The sequence below is a fragment of the Saccopteryx leptura genome, unplaced genomic scaffold, assembly GCF_036850995.1.
Source record: "Saccopteryx leptura isolate mSacLep1 unplaced genomic scaffold, mSacLep1_pri_phased_curated manual_scaffold_49, whole genome shotgun sequence".
NCBI lineage: Eukaryota > Metazoa > Chordata > Mammalia > Chiroptera > Emballonuridae > Saccopteryx > Saccopteryx leptura.
Genome location: NW_027095731.1, coordinates 127,036 through 146,999, shown reverse-complemented (window position 1 = coordinate 146,999; position 19,964 = coordinate 127,036). Strand labels below are relative to the sequence as shown.

At 43.0% G+C, this 19,964-nt stretch overlaps 1 protein-coding gene across 5 annotated transcripts in view; it reads left to right on the top strand.

The window, feature by feature from the left end:
* The window catches only part of LOC136387027 (histone-lysine N-methyltransferase PRDM9-like), a 28,361-nt gene extending 12,174 nt beyond the window's left edge, over positions 1-16,187 (top strand). For 2 of the 5 annotated variants that reach the window (XM_066358098.1, XM_066358095.1), the window contains exons 4-8: positions 8,352-8,453; positions 8,656-8,927; positions 9,298-9,365; positions 11,222-11,415; positions 13,061-16,187. In XM_066358098.1, coding sequence (XP_066214195.1) covers positions 8,352-8,453; positions 8,656-8,927; positions 9,298-9,365; positions 11,222-11,415; positions 13,061-14,298 — 1,874 coding nt within the window. In that variant the 3' untranslated portion in view covers positions 14,299-16,187. The remainder of the gene's footprint in view (positions 1-8,351; positions 8,454-8,655; positions 8,928-9,297; positions 9,366-11,221; positions 11,416-13,060) is intronic. The other 3 variants (XM_066358096.1, XM_066358099.1, XM_066358097.1) reach the window with 3 other exon arrangements.
* Positions 16,188-19,964: the final 3,777 nt, after the last annotated feature.

Sequence of the window (19,964 nt, the reverse complement as noted above, 5' to 3'; positions counted from 1 at the left end):
GGCAAAAACAGGATACATCAGTGAAATCTACCAACATCTGAAACAAACAAAGAGTCAGAGGAAGGGCATGTATATTGCTTCCAGCAACCCAAGGAAGCAAGTGGAGTGGGTGCAAATACTCAGCATCACAGCCAAATATGGAGATGGAGAGGGGAGAACTCAGCCCTGTGCTAAGCCTCGAATCTACAATGGCTTTTTGCCATTTATGGTCCACAACATATCCCCCTTTTCTTTTTTATTTTTAATTTGTGTGCTGAGATTTGCACTCATCTGATTTCTTAGTTTCCCAGATTATAATTTGGAGGCAGACTGAAAAAATACAGAACAAACACAAAATTAGTATAGCCAATACTAACAAGATACCCAAATATTCTAAAACATTACAGTGATTAAAGCCTTTAAGCAAACTCTTGGCCAATACAACAAGAATCCATAAAAGAGTAGTGTCCTTAACATGTTCACCAAGTCCAAGTTGGCACCAACACCATTCCAAATTTCCGCAAATGCAACCCAATCCCAGTTCAGTCCTGGAGCAGGAGTCCAGGAAACACACCCAGGAGAAGTCCACATGGCACTGGAATTGTTGTCACACTTCCACACTCTGCAGCTAGCGTCAAAGTCCCAATGACTGCTGCTTCTAGCTGGTGATGACCCAAGTAGACTGGAAAAACCATCCACGGCACACATGAAGACAGAGCTTCCGTTTTCTTTAAACTGGAAAGAGGAACCCAGGGGGCCTTATACTGGAGCTTTACAGCCATGCGGTGGTGAGGAGAACCTTGGAATACACTAAGCTGGGTGGCAGAGGTAAATTTGTAAGTTGGAAAAAAGGAGCTCTAAATTAGGAGTAGGTCCCAGCCTAAAATATGAGTGGGGCATTGAGGCAGGAGGAATAAAGGAAAACTATATATTAAACAAAGCAGCAGAAAATAGGACTATCAACACCCACAACAGAGATCTTCGAGGGAAGAATAAAAAACCTGAATATTCAGGCAAGACATAGTTAAATGGCCCTTGTGTAAATGAGATCAGTTTACCTGCTACTTGGAAGAAATACCCTAGGCTCGTCCACAGTGTCATAGATGGGGCCAATGGCCCTAGGCACCTTCAGCCTTCAGTGGCAAAGCCCAGCATTCTGGGCAAGGTTAGGTCACAGGTGGCTGGAACAGGGCTGGAAGAGACTGAACTCTCCCTTAGAGGAGCAAGGGGGAAGCCTACCTTCCAGTGTCCCTTCTTCCTCACAGCAAAGGCATGTAAGCCTGGCAGGCTTTGGCTTAAATGACCATCCTTTCCACCAGGGGTCCCCAAACTTTTTACACAGGGGGCCAGTTTACTGTCCCTCAGACCGTTGGAGTATAAAAAAACTATGAACAAATCCCTATGCACATTGCACGTATCTTATTTTAAAGTAAAAAAACAAAACAGAAGTAGTACTGTACATGAGCAATGCTGTGCATTATGGTGCCACCACATACAGTACTCCAGGAGCACAGGATGCAGATGTATCCTGTGCTCCTCTCACTGACCACCAATGAAAGAGGTGCCCCTTCCGGAAGTGCGGCAGGGGCCGGATAAATGGCCTCAGGGGGCCGCATGCAGCCCGCGGGCCGGGCCGTAGTTTGAGGACCCCTGCTTTCCACTATTGAAGCAGGGCCCTGATGGAGTCCTATGAGGCACCACTGGGGAATTGGAACCCTTTGAGGGTGTATCCCAAGAGCTAGTATTTCACCTGATCTCTTTTGGGCTTTTTCTGCCTCTTGGTACCTTAAAAGCCATGCTCAGAAGATCTCGCTGAGGGGTTTGAGGATCCCCATCCACCTATATAAACCTTTTCTGTATATCTGGAGCTATTTGGAAAAAGACAAAACAGTGTTATTAGCTGGATCAAATAAAAGAGTGTAGAAGTTTGCAGGAGAAAAGGATTTGGTGTCTCCTGTTCAACATTCAAAAGAAAATTTTTTAAAAGGTAAGGTAGATTTGCAGGAATTCCAGGATATGACTCCCCCTTTTATATTTTTTAAATTGACCTTAAATATTTGCTGGGAACACTTTAATAATACCTTGACTTTAAAGATTGTAAGAAATACCCGTAATTCGAAAGGTTTGACAAAATACAGTAAATGCTTTTGCTACATATGCAGGAACATTGTCAGTTTTAATCACATCAAGAAGTCCAATAATAGAAAATGCATACAATGAGCTATATAACCTGCTTAGCAGCCTCTCCTGTCCTAGCAGAGGCTACCATAAATCCAGAATAAGTATCCACTGTAACGTGGACATAGGACTGTTTGCCAAATGAAGGTATATGAGTAACATCCATTTGCCAAAGTTGTCCTGGTAGGAGTCCTTGAGGGTTAACTCCAAATGAAGGGACAGATTGTAGTATAGGACAACTTGGACAGGATTTACCAATCTGCTGTGCTGCTTTCCGAGAAACCTGAAACTGTTTACGTAGGGCTGCAGCGTTCTGGTGATGAATAGTATGAGACTGAATTGCTCTATCTGTCATGGTTGTTCCAAATAATTTTATTTTGGGTAGCTTGATCAACAAGGGCATTTTCTTGTGCTCCAGGGAGCATGGAGTGAGCTCAAATATGTCCTATAAAACATGGAACTCTATGTTGACGTACAGGTCTTTGAAGAAGGAGAAACTGCTGAAATAGTTCATCAGCAGTTGTTCCTAAGACAGCAGTCTCTATAGTGGAAACAACCATAAGTAAATATTTGCTGTCTGTATACAGATTAAAGGAGGAAGGAATATGGCAAATGCTGAAAAGCCATGATAATGGCATGTAATTCTAGTCTTTGAGTGGATTTCAAGGCAAATTATTTTAGTATAAATTTGTCCATCAATTTTAAGCCTGCTATTCCTGAGCTAGACCCATCAGTAAAGACTGTAGGTGCTTCAGGAATGGGCTCATTAACAATTGTCTTAGGAAAGACAAATGTAGTCATTAATGAAAATTGAACTATTTTATCAGCTGGGTAGTGAGAATCAATTTGGCCTCTAAAATTTGTAAAAGCAATTTGCCATTTAGTGGAAGTTTCCCAGAGCCATGGTGGTTGATCCTTTGAAAAAGGAACAACAGTAATTTGAGGCTCAAAACCTATAAGCTGTAAGAGTCGCCTACACTCCTTGATAATCAAGGAGGTGACAAGATCAAGATACGAAGATAAAACTTTTTTAGAAGTAACAGCCAAATGAATCTATTCAGTAGCACCTGAAACTTGCCACAATAGTCCCGTTGGAGTGTAACTTGAGGGACAAATTAGTAAGGCAATTGATTCTTCAGGATTTATGCATTTTAGTTGTGCTTGTTGCAAGGCTTTTTCTACAAGCTTTAAAGCTTGTTGTCCTGCAGCTGTAAGTAGCCGAGCAGAAGCTGGTTTAGTGGAGCCTCTAAGAATATCAAAAAGTGGTTTCAGTTCCCCGGTAGTTAATTTCAAGGAAGGTCTAAGCCAGTTAATGTCTCCTAACAGTTTCTGGAAATTATTTAAAGTTTGCAAATGATCTGTCCTGATTTCTATTTTCTGTGGACAAATTTGTTGTCCCTCAACAATTTGTCCTAAATAAGAAAAAGGTAAAGATTGCTGTACTTTTTTAGGAGCTATATAGTCCTGATTCTTTCAAAGAATATTCTAGTTGTTGCAAAATGATCAACACAGTGTCTTTATCTGGATGAGTGATAAGAATATTATCCATATAATGAATTATGTGCACCTTAGGGTGTTGCCTTCATACTGGAGAGATAGCTTGAGAAATGTATTTTTGGCACAAGGTAGGACTGTTAGCCATACCTCGAGGAAAACTCTCCACTGGTATTGCTCCATTGGAGCCTAGAAATTAAATGAAGGAACACTGAATGCAAAATACTTGCAATCATGCAGGTTTAAAGGAATAGTGAAAAAGCAATCCTTCAAATCAATAATTACAAGGTGAAAATTCCATGGAATGGCAGCAGGAGAAGGGAGTCTAGCTGGAGAGGACCCATAATTTCCAGTCTTATTTATTGCTCTCAAATCTTGTAATAGTCTCCAGGTTCCTGATTTTTTTTAAATGACAAATATAGGCATATTTCATGGACTATTAGATGGTTCAATGTGCCCAAGCTGTAGCTGCTCTTGTACTAATTGAACAGCTCTCCTAAGTTTCTCCTGAGAAAGGGGCCAGTGGTCTACCCACAAAGGATTATCTGATTTCCAAGTAATTGGGTCGGCACAATGCCTAACTGGGGTAGCAGGAGCTACCAAGGCCCCTATGCTAAATTTTGATATCCTAATCCACACCTTCTGGTATTGGGTGCCACTTCTATGGGGGTGATAATTCCCTGCTGTTCTTTCCCTAGTCCCTTAGTGGGCAAAAATTCCTGATCAAGCATTTGAGTGCTGACTAAATTATTAGGACTGACAAGTAATGCTCCCATATTTTTCAAAACATCTCTACCCCACAAATTAACTGGCAATCCAGGGAGCACATAAGGCTGAAAAAATCCAGAATGACCTTCTTAATCTTCCCAGAACTTTGTGGAGGGGATTTACTCTGCCCTATACCTTGTAATTCTGTGGCTGCTGCATGAGTTGGCCAGAAAGGAGGCCAGTGTGGCTTAGCAATAACAGATATATCAGCTCCAGTATCTAAAAGTCCTTTAAATTTACACCCTTGTATTGTTAGTTCCATTTCAGGGCATTCCTGACCTATTTTTTTTTAATCAATTGGAAAAATCAGAGGAGCCAAATCACCATTTTCTTGGGGCCCTTTTGCAGGATGTGGCCTGAGAAGCAGAATTAGCATCCTTATACTATTCTTCTAACTGCCTGAATTAGACGTGAGACAAATTCCTGAAATGACTTATTAGGGCCCTGCTTAATTTTGCTCAATTCCTTTGTTTTGCCTAACTGAAATAACCTTACACATAACAATACAATTTACATACAAAAAACACAAGTATAGCATATAACTTTGACTAATCCTAATATTTAAATTGCTATTTGGCTCCTAACTCTGAACATACCTCACAATGCACTAACCAAATCAGTAAGTCTTAAGGATCTACATTCTATTCTATTTAAATTTAAATGAGTGCTCCTTACAAGCTCTAAAAACATTTTATTTTTTCTAAATATTAGAGCCAGCATTTCCAATTTTTGCATGCAAAAAAACTTAATTCAGGCCTTAAAAACAGATACATTTTAGACAACATTAAACAAAGTCTAAACAGAGACAAGAATTAGACGAACCCGACAAACCAGAGAGAAACCCAGGATTTTAGAGCACATTCAGATTAGAAAGATGCCTGCCTGATATTAGTCAGGGCATTTTCAGACAGAGGGACTGAAGGATGTGACTAAACAAAATCTCCCTGAGAAAATTTGCTCTCGGCAGCTGCTGGGATATTTTCTATAGTCAGATCCAACACAGGTCCCCTGCCTCAACCTCCAGGCAAAGAACAAGAAAGAAACAAAATGATAGTTCAGAAGACCACAGTCAAAACATTAAAGAAAATCAGACCATGACAGGAAAAGCTGCAATCTTCCTAATACCTGAGTCTCTTTTCCATTCTCAAGCAAGTCCAACTTCCACAGCAAATAATTACCCCTGGAGAGACAAGCACAAGCAATCGCCTTCCAGCCATTTGGGGGAAGAGCCTTTGCACTAATAGTATCTAATAAACCAAGTGAAAAAGGGGCAGTAGGCAAGTTTAAGCTCTTTCAGAGTTCTAAAAAGTACAGGTTCATGTTCTTGCACTAGTCTCCCTGTACCATCCTGTCTTTCTACAACAGGAAAATGGGTAAAGCCATCTATTGTTTCCCCTATATTTCCAGCCTGGTCTATAGATTGTTGGAGAGGGGATTTCCCAGATTTTGAGCTATAGACTCCGGAATCAGCCAGATAAGGGAACGGAGGAGCAGAGGGTTGAATGTAGGAAGGAGCTGAGGGCAGCGAAGGCCCCGCGGCTAAGGCAGCCATAGCCACGAATATTTTATCCCCCCTGTCATCCTCAGACTCCCAAGTTATCCTTTTATTCACATCCTTCTGTTTCCAGCTCACCCTTCAGACAACGATTTGTCTTCATACAGAAACATTTCTACATAAAGGTCCCTTATTTTTGACCCTATCTAACCCATAATCTTTTACTCCTGACTACACTTTCCCCAAAAACTTTCTTTACTCATTGTGTGCACTTCACTTGGGGAGTTCCGTCACCTTCCTTCAGTTTTAGTTTCTTCGTACTCATACTCAAGTCTTCTGTTTGGGCGCCACTTGCCGTGGACTAGCACAGCTCCTAATAATGGTGCAGAATTAAGGAAACACACTTATCAAAACAAAAACGATAGGACCGGAAGGACTCTTCAACATGCCTGGCAGTATCCTAGTGCCCCATAGCCCCAGTTCACTTTATTATATAGCCATATGCAAATCAAGGACCTTGATACAAAGTTGCACATCCAAGGCTAAGACAGGAATTCTCCCAAGGCAAAACCATACATTAGTGAAATCTACCAACATCTGAAACAAACAAAAAGTCAGAGGAAGGGCATGTATATTGCTTCCAGCAACCCAAAGAAGCAAATAGAGGGTGCAAATACACAGCATCGTAGCCAAATATGGAGATGGAGGGGGGAGAACTCAGCCTTTTGTTAAACCTCTAATCTACAATGGGTTTTTGCCATTTATGGTCCACAACAAAAACAGAAAAGAGAAAGTGTTATATTAAAGAAATGGACTTTCTGTCTAGTTAAGTGACCTTTATTATATTTTTGACATAAATGGCCAATTTTTTTTCTTTTTTCTTTTACTGAGAGATAGAGAGAGGGAGGGAGGGAGGGACAGACAGTGACAGACTGGCTGAAAGGGAGAGAGATGTAAACTATCAATTCTTCATTGCAGCTCCTTAGCTGTTCATCGATTGCTTTCCCATATGTGCCCTGACTGGGGGGTTACAGCACAGTGAGTGACCCCTTGCTCAAGCCTGATACTTTGGACTTGAGCCAGCAACCATGGGGTCATGCCTATGATCCCACGCTCAAGCCAGTAACCCTGTGCTCAAGCTGGTGAGCCTGCACTAAAGCCTGAGTAGCCCCCACTGAAGCTGGCAGCCTCAGAGTTTCAAAACTTGAGTCTTCAGCATCACAGTACATTCTGGAGAAGCAAGACCCTCTAGAAAACACTCTAAATGAAAATTGGTTAAGAAAAAATCATTTGTAGATTCCAGTTCCTCTGAGTCCTCTAAAAAGGCTAATAAGTATGGCCTAGGTGTGTGGGGTGGACTTTGGATAGGCCTGGATTTAAGCTCTACTAAACTGAGAGTGGCCTGACCTGTGGTGGCGCAGTGGATAAAGCGTTGACCTGGAAACACTGAGGTCGCCGGTTCGAAACCCTGGGCTTGCCTGGTCAAGGCACATATGGGAGTTGATGCTTCCTGCTCCTCCCCCCTTCTCTCTCTCTCCTCTCTAAAATATGAATAAATAAATATATATATATATATTTTAAAAAATATTTAAACTGAAAGTGAATTTAGCACTGGACCTTTGGGCAAATCTTACAAATTATCTGAGCTCTTGAATGCTAAAGTGTAAGGTGAAGATACGTGCATGTATTCTTTGACAGTATTCAGTTCAATTTATTTGTGTATGTATTTATTTATTTTTAGGTAAGACGAGGGGAAATAGTGAGGCTGACTCACATATGCACTCTTACCAGGATCTACTCAATTCTCAAGTACTGAGCTGGTTTTTTAGCACCTCAGGATGATGTGTTCTTTGCTAACCAAGCCATCCTCAGTGCCCTGGGCTAATGCTCAAACCAATTGAGCCACTGGCTGCAGGAAAGGAAGAAGGAGAGAAGGGGGAGAGGGAGGGGTGGAGAAGGAGATGGTCGCTTCTGCTATGTACCCTGATGGGAATCAAACCCGGGACATACACTGGCCAAAGCTCTATTTACTGAGCAACTGTCTAGGGCTTAAATTCAATGTAAAATAACTAACACATACACGTTGTCCAATAAATGCATCTCTGATAATAGCAACCATATGCTGCTGGTGTTGTATACCAGGCCTTTCCTAAATGCCTTACATATACTGTGCCCTTAATAAATATTTTATAAATAACTAAAATTTGAGAAGTTAATCTCATAATGAGAAGATCTAGAAACTAAAATTGAATTGGCCATCTGTAATCAGTGTAGAGGCTTACTAATATAGGGGCTGTCTGAGCCAATAGTTGACAAAGGAAAATACCAGAGTGTATAGAAGGACAGGTGATAATTTGATGGCAGGAGTTTGTGTGTTTTCTGACAAAATAGGGACTAACACTCCAGACTCCACCAAACTCACTCTTCTCCAACTTAGAACTCAGGAGAAAGGAGACTGAAGTAGAGATGTATAGCTTACAAGAAAGAAAAGGCCATGTGCTCCAAGAGGTCAGCGAGCCCCAGGACGATGACTACCTCTGTAAGTGACCCTAACAAAGCATGCTAACTCTTCATACAATAATGTCATCTAATCATTTGGCCCTTACAGCATTCAGTTCCCCCATGGACCCACATTACAGAAGTGAGGCTCAATGATGTGAGTGCCTGTGCTCTCTCTGAAGCTCTATATGTCCAGGAACATGCACTACACCTTCCCTAATCCCTGTTGCTCTCACCCCCAGATTGTGAGAAGTGTCAGAACTTCTTCATTGACAGTTGTGACGTGCATGGGCCCCCTACATTTGTAAAATACAGTGCAGTGGATAAGGGGCATCCAAACCACGCAGTCCTCACTCTGCCCCCTGGGTTGAGAATCAGACCATCGGGCATCCCTGAAGCTGGGCTTGGAGTGTGGAATGAGGCATCTGCTCTGCCAGTGGGTCTGCACTTTGGCCCTTATGAGGGCCAGATCACAGAAGATGAAGAGGCAGGCAACAACGGATACTCCTGGCAGGTGAGAAGCATTTACCTCTTCCCGTCTTGTGGATTCCCACATCCCTCCCATGGCTTGGTGGGACCTGCCATTCTACATACTAGGATGGAGACAATATGGTTAGCTCTGGGTACAGAGTGGACTTTGCAGACCATGGAGCTCCTGTTGAGGATCACAAGTTAAGTGGGAGCAAAGTGGTACAGACACAAAAGAATGCCTCCTCCCAGCCTTGAGTTGACAGGTCAACGCAGATGTGATGAGTAAGAAAAATATCATGTGGTCACTAGTGGCAATGCATGCAAGCTGAAAGAGCTTTGTTGACAGTAGAGTAAAATAATTTTATTAACTCATCATCCTAAAAAAGCCTTTATTTTTTCTTCCTGAAATGCAGATCACCAAAGGGAGAAACTGCCATGAGTATGTGGATGGGAAGGATGAATCCTGGGCCAACTGGATGAGGTAAGGCCAAGAAGTTTCTAGGAGTCAAAAAAACACTCATCCCTCTCAGGCCCATACATCTTTCCTTCTCATCATGCCTCCCTCAGTGGTATCCCTCAATCCTCTGTTCCTCTTTTTTCTCCATTCAGTGCTCTTTTAAAGCAAGAAGTATATAGAGGAAAAAAGAAGATAAAAATATAGCTTATATCCTCAAAATATAAATCTCTATGCTAGACAAAATTTAGGCACTGAAAAAAATTTTGAGGGCTTGGATTACACTTTAATTGATCTAATGAACATTATCTAAGCAAGCCCTAACTATAGTATATATTCCATGTTAGAGGAAGGTATTCATTACTTAAACAGATCATATAACCCATATTCTTATGAAGAACTAATTGCAGACATGATGAAACAATACATTTTAGAAATGTTTAACTATAATTTTCCTATTTTTTTGAGAAGTGCAGAGTCCCAGGATGCCTCTACCATGAATAGCCTATACCTGTGAGGGCAGCAAATTATCCCAGCCTTAATTCTAACTAGAGCTGAGTTCTGAACCCCACATAGCAATGGTCATTGGCCACTTCCCTGAGGGGCTCTTTTATCAGAGGCTACAGAATGTGAATAAGCTATTATTGTTCTTTATGAATTTGCTAAGACAAAGAGACCTCCAAGTCCTGGTCAGTTGGCTCAGCGGTAGAGCACTGTCCCAGCCATGGAAGTCCAGGGTTTAACTCCCACCCAGGGAACAGAAAAGCGCTCATCTGCTTCTTTGCCCTTCCTCCTCTTCTTTATCTCTATCTCTCTCTTCCCCTCCCACAGCCAAGGCTCCACTGGAGCAAAATTGGCCTCAGCACTGAGGACAGCTCCATGGCCTCTGCCTCAGGTACTAGAATGGAGCAACACTCCAGATGGGCTGAGAATCACCCCTTGGTGGGCATGCCAGGTGGATCCCGGTCAGGCACATGTGGAAATCCGTCTGCCTCCCTGCTTCTCACTTCAGTGGGCAGGGGGAGACCTCCAGGTTTTTATGGAAACCTGGGTGAAGCATCAAATGCTACCTAAATAAAATGTGAGAATAGAGAAAAGCCTCTCAGGAAAAGATGTACTTTGCCTGACCAGGCAGTGGCACAGTGGATAAAGCATCAGATTGGGATGCCGAGGACCCAGGTTCGAGACCCCGAGGTAGCCAGCTTGAGCACGGGCTCATCTGGCTTGAGCAAAAAGCTCACCAGCTTGGACCCAAGGTCACTGGCTCGAGCAAGGGATTACTCAGTCTGCTGAAGGCCTACAGTCAAGGCACATATGAGAATGCAATCAATGAACAACTAAGGTGTCTCAATGAAAAACTGATGATTGATGCTTCTCATCTCTCTCCATTCATGTCTGGCTGTCCCTATCTATCCCTCTCTCTGACTCTCTCTCTCTCTCTCTCTCTCTTTCTCTCTCTGTCCCTGTAAAAAAAAATTTTAAGAAGAAAAAAAATGGACTTGGGCTGAGTATTGAATGATGTGAACTAATCTAGACAGAGTCCAACATCAAGTAGCAAGTTCTGTGATATAAAACAGAACCTGAGTTAGTTTGGAAAAGCTAGAGGTCGGCGGGTTTTATGGCCAATCAGGGTGGAGGTTACATCTGGAATTGGCTTTGGAAAATGGTATTAGGCAAGATGAGCCCCATAAGTAGGACCTGAAGATAGGAAGTCATATGACATGGTGACAGGCTCAGACATTGAACAGAAGGTTCTCCGGGAGCACTGCGGGAGTGGGCAACATCAGAGCCTGAGTGTCAGGTGCAGAGCTGGACATGGATCTGAGAGGCAGTAGGAGCTCATCACCTTTGGGTTTCTTTTCTTTCACCTGCCTCAATCCCAGGTATGTAAACTGTGCCCGGAATGATGAAGAACAGAATCTGGTGGCCTTTCAGTATCACAGGCAGATTTTCTACCGAACCTGCCAGGTCATCAGGCCAGGCTCTGAGCTGCTGATCGGGTACAGTGACGAGTATGGCCAGAAGCTGGGCATCAAGGACTGCAGCAAGTGGAAGAGAGAGCTCGCAGCAGCTAGAGGTGGGCACAACATTCTTCAAAATGAAAATAAAGAGAGAACTCACCTTAGATATTTTCATGGTACACTCTAAAGTCAGTAAGATTTTGAATCAGATGCTTCAGAAATTAAGGATTCATTTCATATGCCTTTGATTCTTAGAAAAAATATTTATATTTTTTATTTTTTATTTAAATTTATTAAGTGAGAGGAGAAGGGAGAGACAGATTCCTTCATGTGCCCAACCAGGACTCACCCAGCAACCCCAGTCTGAGGTCCATGCTCAGACTAGCTGAGCTATCCTCAACACTTGAGGTCAACACTTGAACCAACTGAGCTATCAAGCTGATGATCGAACCAATTGAGCCACTGGCTGTGGGAGGGAAAAGAGAGAGCAGAGGGAGAGGGAGGGAAAGATAAGCAGATCGTCGCTTTTCATGTGTGTCCTGACCGGGGATCAAACCTGGGACATCCACATACCAGGCCAACACTCTATTCCCTGGGAAAACTGGCCAGGGCCTGTTTTCTAAGGGCCACCATTGTCTAGCATACAGGGTAAGAGCAGAGGTCGGAGAGATGTGCAGCCGCCTGGAAATGCAGTGGTGTGATCCACGCTGAGACGCATGGGACCTTCCTGAGTGAGGTGGGATGGTGGTGCTGTTCTAGACCACAGGGTGGCTTATTCTCTAAGATTGGCTTTGTTAATTTTTGGAAAATACACTTCAGTGGCAAATCCTCTCAGAGATTACTTCATCTCCAAGTGAGAGAAGATTATGGATTAGCTGGAGAGGGATAGGAGTCAAGTATGTAAGAAGTATGGTTGGGGGATCTGGCTGGTTAGCTCAGTCACTTAGAGCACCTACCTGTAATACCAAGGTTGAGCCTGGGTCAGGGCACATACAAGAAATGACCAGTGACTGCATGCCTAGGTAGAAAAATGAATAAATGCCTCTCTCTTCTTCTTCTTTCTTCTTCTTCCTTCTTCCTTCTTCCTTCTTTCTTCTTTCTTCTTTCTTCTTTCTTCTTTCTTCTTTCTTCTTTCTTCTTCTTCTTCTTCTTCTTCTTTTCTTCTTCTTTTCTCTCCTCCTCGTCTTCCTATTTTTCCTCTCCATCCTCCTCCTCCTCTCTTTGCCTCTCTAAAAATCAATCAATTTTTAAAAAGTATGATTGAGGAAATATTTTGAAACAAGACTTTACATTGTATATGAAATGGGCTGACACTGAATAAAATCAAGTATGAATATTTGATGTGAGCTTTGAGGAAGGACATATTTTCAGTTTATCATCTGTGGAAAACTATGAGGAAAGCAATTTCTAGTTGGGGCCAGTGGTCTTTCTAAATAACTGTTTTAAAAGCTACATGTATATAGGATAGGTCAGCATTGTTCCACCCATACAAGGGGTGAAACAGCCCCTGAAGCTACTTGAAAGTCCCTCATCTGGTAATGCATATGAAGGACCCTTGATATGGGCTTTCTGGATTTCTAAAGAAGATACAGTACATAAAAATGAAAAGAGAAAACAGACTAAAGAAACACTTAGTGAGAAACAGAGATTACACTGTCAACCGCATAAGAATGACTGATGGGACAGGTCTTAATAGCAGAGAAAACATATGATTCAGGCAGCCTTGTCAACATCTGTCCTGACCAAAATTTTCTCTTTCAGCAGAACCACAGCCAGAAATACACCAATGTCTCTCCTGCTCTCTGGCCTTCTCCAGTCAGAAATTCCTCAGCCAACATGTGGGATGCAATCACCCCTCTCAAATTCTCCCAGGAACATCTGCAAGAAAACACCTCCAATCAGAGGATCCCTGCCCAGAGGATCCAGATCAGCAGCAGCAACATACTGATACACACAGCTGGGATGGCAAAGCTGAAGGTCAAAAGGACAAAGAAAAGTCCAAACATTTGCTTAAAAGGACCAGTCCAAGGAGGATTTCAAGGGCCTTTTTTAAAACTCCTAAAGGACACTTGGGAAGCTCTAGTGAGCAAGAGAGAGTGCTGCAGGAAGCACCCAGCAGAGGCCAGAAAGTGAATTCAGTGGACACAGGAAAACTGTCTATGAGAGTAGGAATTTCGAGAATTGTACCTGCCAAGTATAGAGAGTGTGGGCAAGGCTTTGATGATGGGTCACATCTCCTCAGACAGCAGAGGACACACTCAGGGGAGAAGCTCTATGTTTGCAGGGAGTGTGAGCGAGGCTTCAAACGAAAGTCATATCTCCTTATACACCAGACTATACACTCAGGGGAGAAGCCCTATGTTTGCAGGGAGTGTGAGCGAGGCTTCAAACGAAAGTCATATCTCCTTATACACCAGAGTACACACTCAGAGGAGAAGCCCTATGTTTGCAGGGAGTGTGAGCGAGGCTTCAAACGAAAGTCATGTCTCCGTATACACCAGAGGACACACTCAGGGGAGAAGCCCTATGTTTGCAGGGAGTGTAAGCAAGGCTTTTCACAGAAGTCAGCTCTCCTCAGACACCAAAAAGCACACTCAGGGGAGAAGCCCTATGCTTGCAGGGAGTGTGAGCGAGGCTTCACACAGAAGTCAGATCTCCGTATACACCAGAGGACACACTCAGGGGAGAAGCCCTATGTTTGCAGGGAGTGTAAGCGAGGATTTTCAATGAAGTTAACTCTCCTCAGACACCAGAGGACACACTCAGGGGAGAAGCCCTATGTTTGCAGGGAGTGTGAGCGAGGCTTTTCACTGCAGTCAACTCTCCTCATACACCAGAGGACACACTCAGGGGAGAAGCCCTATGTTTGCAGGGAGTGTGAGCGAGGCTTCACACAGAAGTCAACTCTCCTCACACATCAGAGGACACACTCAAGGGAGAAGCCCTATATTTGCAGGGAGTGTGAGCAAGGCTTTACACAGAAGTCAACTCTCACCTGACCAGGCAGTGGTGCAGTGGATAGAGTGTCGGACTGGGACGAGGGCTCATCTGGCTTGAGGAAAAAGTTCACCATCTTGGACCGAATGTTGCTGGCTCGAGTAAGGGGTTACTCGATCTGCTGAAGGCCCGTGGTCAAGGCGCATGAGAAAGCAATCAATGAACAACTAAAGTGTCGCAACAAAAAACTGATGATTGATGCTTCTCATCTCTCTGAGTTCCTGTCTCTGTCTATCCCTCTATCTGAGTCTCTGTCTCTGTAAAAAAGAAAAAAGAAATCAACTCTCCTCAGACACCAAAGGACACTCTCTGGGGAGAAGCTCTATGTTTTCAGGGAGTGTGAGTGAGGCTTTTCATTGCCCAACTCTCCTCACAGACGAGAGAACACACTCATGGGAGAAGCCCTATGTTTGCAGGGAGTGTGAGTGAGGCTTTACACAGAAGTTAGTTCTCCATGGACACTAGATGACAGGGGAGAAGCCCTCAGTTTGCAAGGAGGGTGAGTGAGTCATTAGCATTAAGTTGCATATTTACAGCTACAGCTGTGACACAGGTCATACCCCAGCTCTGAGGGGACTCAGAACAAGTCTACTGACCCCTTACCCTCCCAAGACTAATTAGTACAGAAGTAACTGGTTAAACAAGTTTTTCACTCTTATGACAAGACACAGTTTTTTTAGTGCTATGGAAATGTCAACACCGATCTCCATGGTCTCTTGACCTCCTGTTCTAATAAATCTTATCTCCATAAAACTATGAAACCCACATACCTCATTCCCCCTGTCATTGAAACCAGAGAGCTCCAGAAGGGCCACAGAGAACTCACACTGTCAAGCACAGAATCTCAACCCCTGGAAACATGAAAGGCTGGAGTCAATCTACTTAGATTACTGCCCAGGAATAGGGATTTGAGACAGACTCACCAGGGGAAGGTATTTCCTTGACTCCCAGGAAGTGGAGCCTTCTCTCCTAGTAGGCTCACCACCCTCCTTCCTTGGCTTCTCTTGGCTCCTGTCCCGGTTTTGTCTGACCTTTGTAGTCTCAGTGGTGAAAACGAGGGAGAAATATGTGCATGCCCCTGTGCCTGGCTCAGTCTGGGCACCTGGTCTTTCTTACTCTCTCCTCACTGTCCCTTCAGGGTGAGCATCATGGTGTACACCACATGGACTCCAGATAATTCCATAGTGGGTTTGAATCTCAGCCCTGCCTTCACCAGCTGTGCAACCTAAGGCAAGATTCTCAACTTCTCTGTGCCTGTTTTTTAATCTATAAAATGGGAATGGTGCCTGACCAGGCATTGGTGCACTGCATAGAGCATTGGACTGGGATGCAGAGGAACCATGTTCAAAACCCCAAGGTCACTGGCTTGAGCATAGGTTCACCAGCTTGAGTGTGGGGTTGCAGGCTTGAGCGTGGAATCAGAAATGACCCCATGGCCACTGGCTTGAAGCTCAAGGTTGCTGGCTTGAGTAAGGGGTTAGTCACGCTGCTAGAGCCTCCTGGTCAAGACACATATGAGAGAGCAATCAATAAACAACCAAGGTGCCCCCACAACGAAGTAATGCTTCTCATCTCTCTCCCTTTCTGTCTGTCACTATCTGTCCTTCTCTCAGTCTCTCACAAAAAAAAAAAATGCTTCCCTCTCTTCACACTATAAAATTAATAAAACAAAAATACTGGAATCGCCTGATCAAGGCATATATGGAAGTTGATGCTTTCTGCTTCATCTCTCTCTCTCTCTCTCTCTCTCTCTCCCTCTCTCTCTCCATTCTCTAAAATTAAATTTAAATAAATAATTGAGCCTGACCTGTGGTGGCGCAGTGGATAAAGCGTCAACCTGGAAACACTGAGGTTGCCGGTTCAAAACCCTGGCTTGCCTGGTCAAGGCACATATGGGAGTTGATGCTTCCTGCTCCTCCCTTTCTCTCTCTCTCTCTCCCCCCCCCAAATGAATGAATGAATAAATAAATAAATAAATAAAAGTAATACTGCCTGCTTAAAAAAATAATTTAAAAAAATAATTGAAATAGAAATTGCTACACTGTCAGTCTGTAGGATTGGAGATCTTCATTCCAAATGATTGAAGTCATTTTGGCTCAGATAAACTCTTTAAAAACCCAGTTTTCATGTTTCTTATTTTGACAGGACCAAGTACCTAATCTTATAAAAATAAGCTCTGCCTGATATATCGTTAGGAAATGGCAAATTCAGACTACTATAGTATGGCACTCACATCTGTTAGAACTGCTAAACTCCAAATATGACAGCACCAGGGTTCTCATGCATTCATTAATTTTTAGATGTCCCCTGACTGAGGATTGAGCCTACCACCTTGTATCAGAATGACGCTCTAACTAACTGAGTTACCAGCCAGGGCATAACCATGGGTTTCATCTAACTCTCTCATTTAGGGATAGAGAATACCTCTTTCAGAACCAATAGATTACCACAAAAAAAGAAAATCCACAGCGAGATTTTAAAAAACTTAACATAAGCAGGTAAGTGGATCAACTGAGAAAGGAGGGGCAGGCACCCTCTTCCTTGAGAAGAAAGAAGAAAAATGCAAAGAAAGGGAGCCTGTAGGGATAACGGAGTCAGCCAGTTCTATATTAACTACTTCCTATAGTTCTCTGAAAGGGTGCCTGGAGCCACTTGCTTCACAGAGCAAAGAAGATAGAACTTATCTGAAAACCCCTTCACTTTTCTCAAAAGCTGTTAAAAAACAATGTTTACATACCTTAATTAAAAATGTCAACACTTATCCTCTAATTCCACCTAAATTCACCCTCCCATCCCGTAGTCATGGGAGTAACATATACTAGACAAAGGAATCAGGAGCTCCTTGCATGAAAACCCTGTATTCTATAAAAGGTATATAAGATGTAAGAAATCTAACTTTGGGGAGCACGTGTTTGGTTGCCTCTTTGGGGTCACGCTGCTCCACCAGCTAAATAAATCCTACTTCCTTCATCAAGTTGTCTGGGCGTTTTTGTCCTTTGATTCCTGCAATATAACCACTGACAGATAATGCACTGTACCCACCCCTGTTCCTCCTGACCACCCAAGGTGTTGTTCTCAAGGTGCACACAACATAACAGCAGAGACTCACATGGAGGACACATTTAAAAGGGACCATATTGCAACATAAAGCAAGTGACAACAAACTTCAAAGATTTGAAATTATATAACCCGTTTCCTCCTCTCATGACAGTTGACCTTGAAATTATTAGTAACAGATAAACCAGGAAGTCCTTATACTTACACTTATAAAATACCATTTTATTATTATTTTTTAATATGGTTAACATCTATTTTTATTTTCCTCTCTTTTTATTTATTTATTTATTATTTTTTACAGAGACAGAGAGTCAGTGAGAGGGATAGATAGGGACAGACAGACAGGAATGGAGAGAGATGAGAAGCATCAATCATCAGTTTTTTGTTGTGACACCTTAGTTGTTCATTGATTGCTCTCTCATATGTGCCTTGACCGTGGGCCTTCAGCAGACTGAGTAACCCCCTGCTTGAGCCAGCGACCTTGGGTCCCAGCTGGTGAGCTTTTGCTCAAACCAGATGAGCCTGTGCTCAAGCTGGAGACCTCGGGGTCTTGAACCTGGGTCCTCCGCATCCCAGTCTGATGCTCTATCCACTGCGCCACCACCTGGTCAGGCTAAAAAACTATTTTATATAACCTGTAACATACATTGCAATTGGAATCCTAAAATAATTTCATCAACTGAAAGATAATAATTTAAAATAACCTATGGTGCTCTGACCAGATGGCTCAGTGCATGGTTGTGGGTTTTGTCATAGGTCTCAGCATCTAAAAGAAGTGACCAAGTTGTACACAACTAAATGGAACAGCTAATTGAAAAAATGATTTCACTGACCAGGCAGTGGTGCAGTAGATAGAGCATCAGACTGGGACGTGGAGGACCCAAGTTCGAGACCCCGAGGTCACCAGTTTGAGCGTGGGCTCATCTAGTTTGAGCAGAGGTCACCAGCTTGGACCCAAGGTCACGGCTCGAGCAAGGGGTTACTCAATCTGCTGAAGGCCTGCAGTCAAGGCACATATGAGAAAGTAGTCAATGAACAACTAACGTGTCACAACAAAAAACTGATGATTGATGCTTCTTATCTTTCTCTGTTCCTGTCTGTCTGTCCCTATCTATCCCTCTCTCTGACTCTTTTTCTGTCTCTGTAAAAAAAAAATGATTTCATGCTTCTCTATCTCTTTCTCTTTCTCAAATCCATGTAAAAAATGTAAAAATCTAATGGAAAAAGCTGTGATAGACCTGCAACATGCCTAGTGCATTTCTCTCAACAAAAAAGTAGAAAACACAGGAAAGAAAAACAAAGTAAAATACCCAGATATCTCTTCGGACCATGTTTCTATTTTTCACCTAGAAAAGACTAACTTTTTTTTTTTTACTATCAACACAAGAATTCTGCACCTCACACTGTTTCCCACCCATTTCTGCCTCCAATGGTGCTTATCCTACACTGGAACCATTTCCCTCTCACTTCCCCAAAACACATGACCTGCACTGCCTTGGAGAAACTCCTCCCAAACTTGAACTAGAGGGCTAAGGGAACGATGGACATCTCAGAACATAACAGACTTCTCTAATGTGCCACCAAGCCTACGAATATTGGAGCCTTCTATCAGATTTGACTAAATGGAACCTTGAGACTTCTCCCTGGAGCAAGTATTCCAAGTTTTATAGAATAAAATCTCCCATTCACTTTGCTCTCTTTCCCCATCCAACATCATTACTGAACAGACACCAGAGTCCTTAGACAAAATCAGGATCCCATGGACCCTAGACAACTTAAACTGAGCAATGGACCAACCCCCAAACCAAAAAGGGGACTTGGCACCAAACACCAAACACTAGTCTACAGACCCAACCAAGACTAGGAAACACCAATGCCAGAAACTGACACAGCACCTTGGACACCAGAGTCCATACATCATGCCCTAGAACTGGAGCTGCTCGAGGGACCCACATTGGAACTCGGATACAAGGCTACATGCAAAGGGACTCCAGGTGCACAGCAGAATACAGATTATACAACAAACCCTGGAGACACTCCTGATATGTAACCAAGACCCCATAACTGAACTTCAGACATAGAGCCAAATGACATGCTGCTTGACACTTGCAGCATGACAAATGCAGGAGCTGAACCTGATACTCACTAAGCAAACAGAGCCAGGACTCTATAAAGGACATCTTATGACTCCCTAAGTCCAAGCAGCGAGCTTGAAAATATATTTTATTACCAGTGTAAATGTAGAAGAGAGAAACATCACTAGCAGCCCTACCACATTCTACCAAGCCCTACAAAAATAAACCAAGTAACTGACAGAGGGAACAGAAATAAAGCTTACCCTTAGCCGACACATGTCCATGATCTCAGCTGCAGGACTCTCCAGGACTTAATGCCCCAGCTATTCATGTCACATGCCTGGCTATTGACACTGTGGGGAATAAAATAAAAAAATGTCCTTATACTTTGAAAGTTCTAGCAGGTGGGCTAATAATCAAGTGAAATAATAAGATGAACAAGGAATATTCAATGTATAATAAAGACTCAAGGGGAACTGATATAAGACAATGAGGTTATACTGGGTATATAGATCACTTCAAAAAACTGAATAACA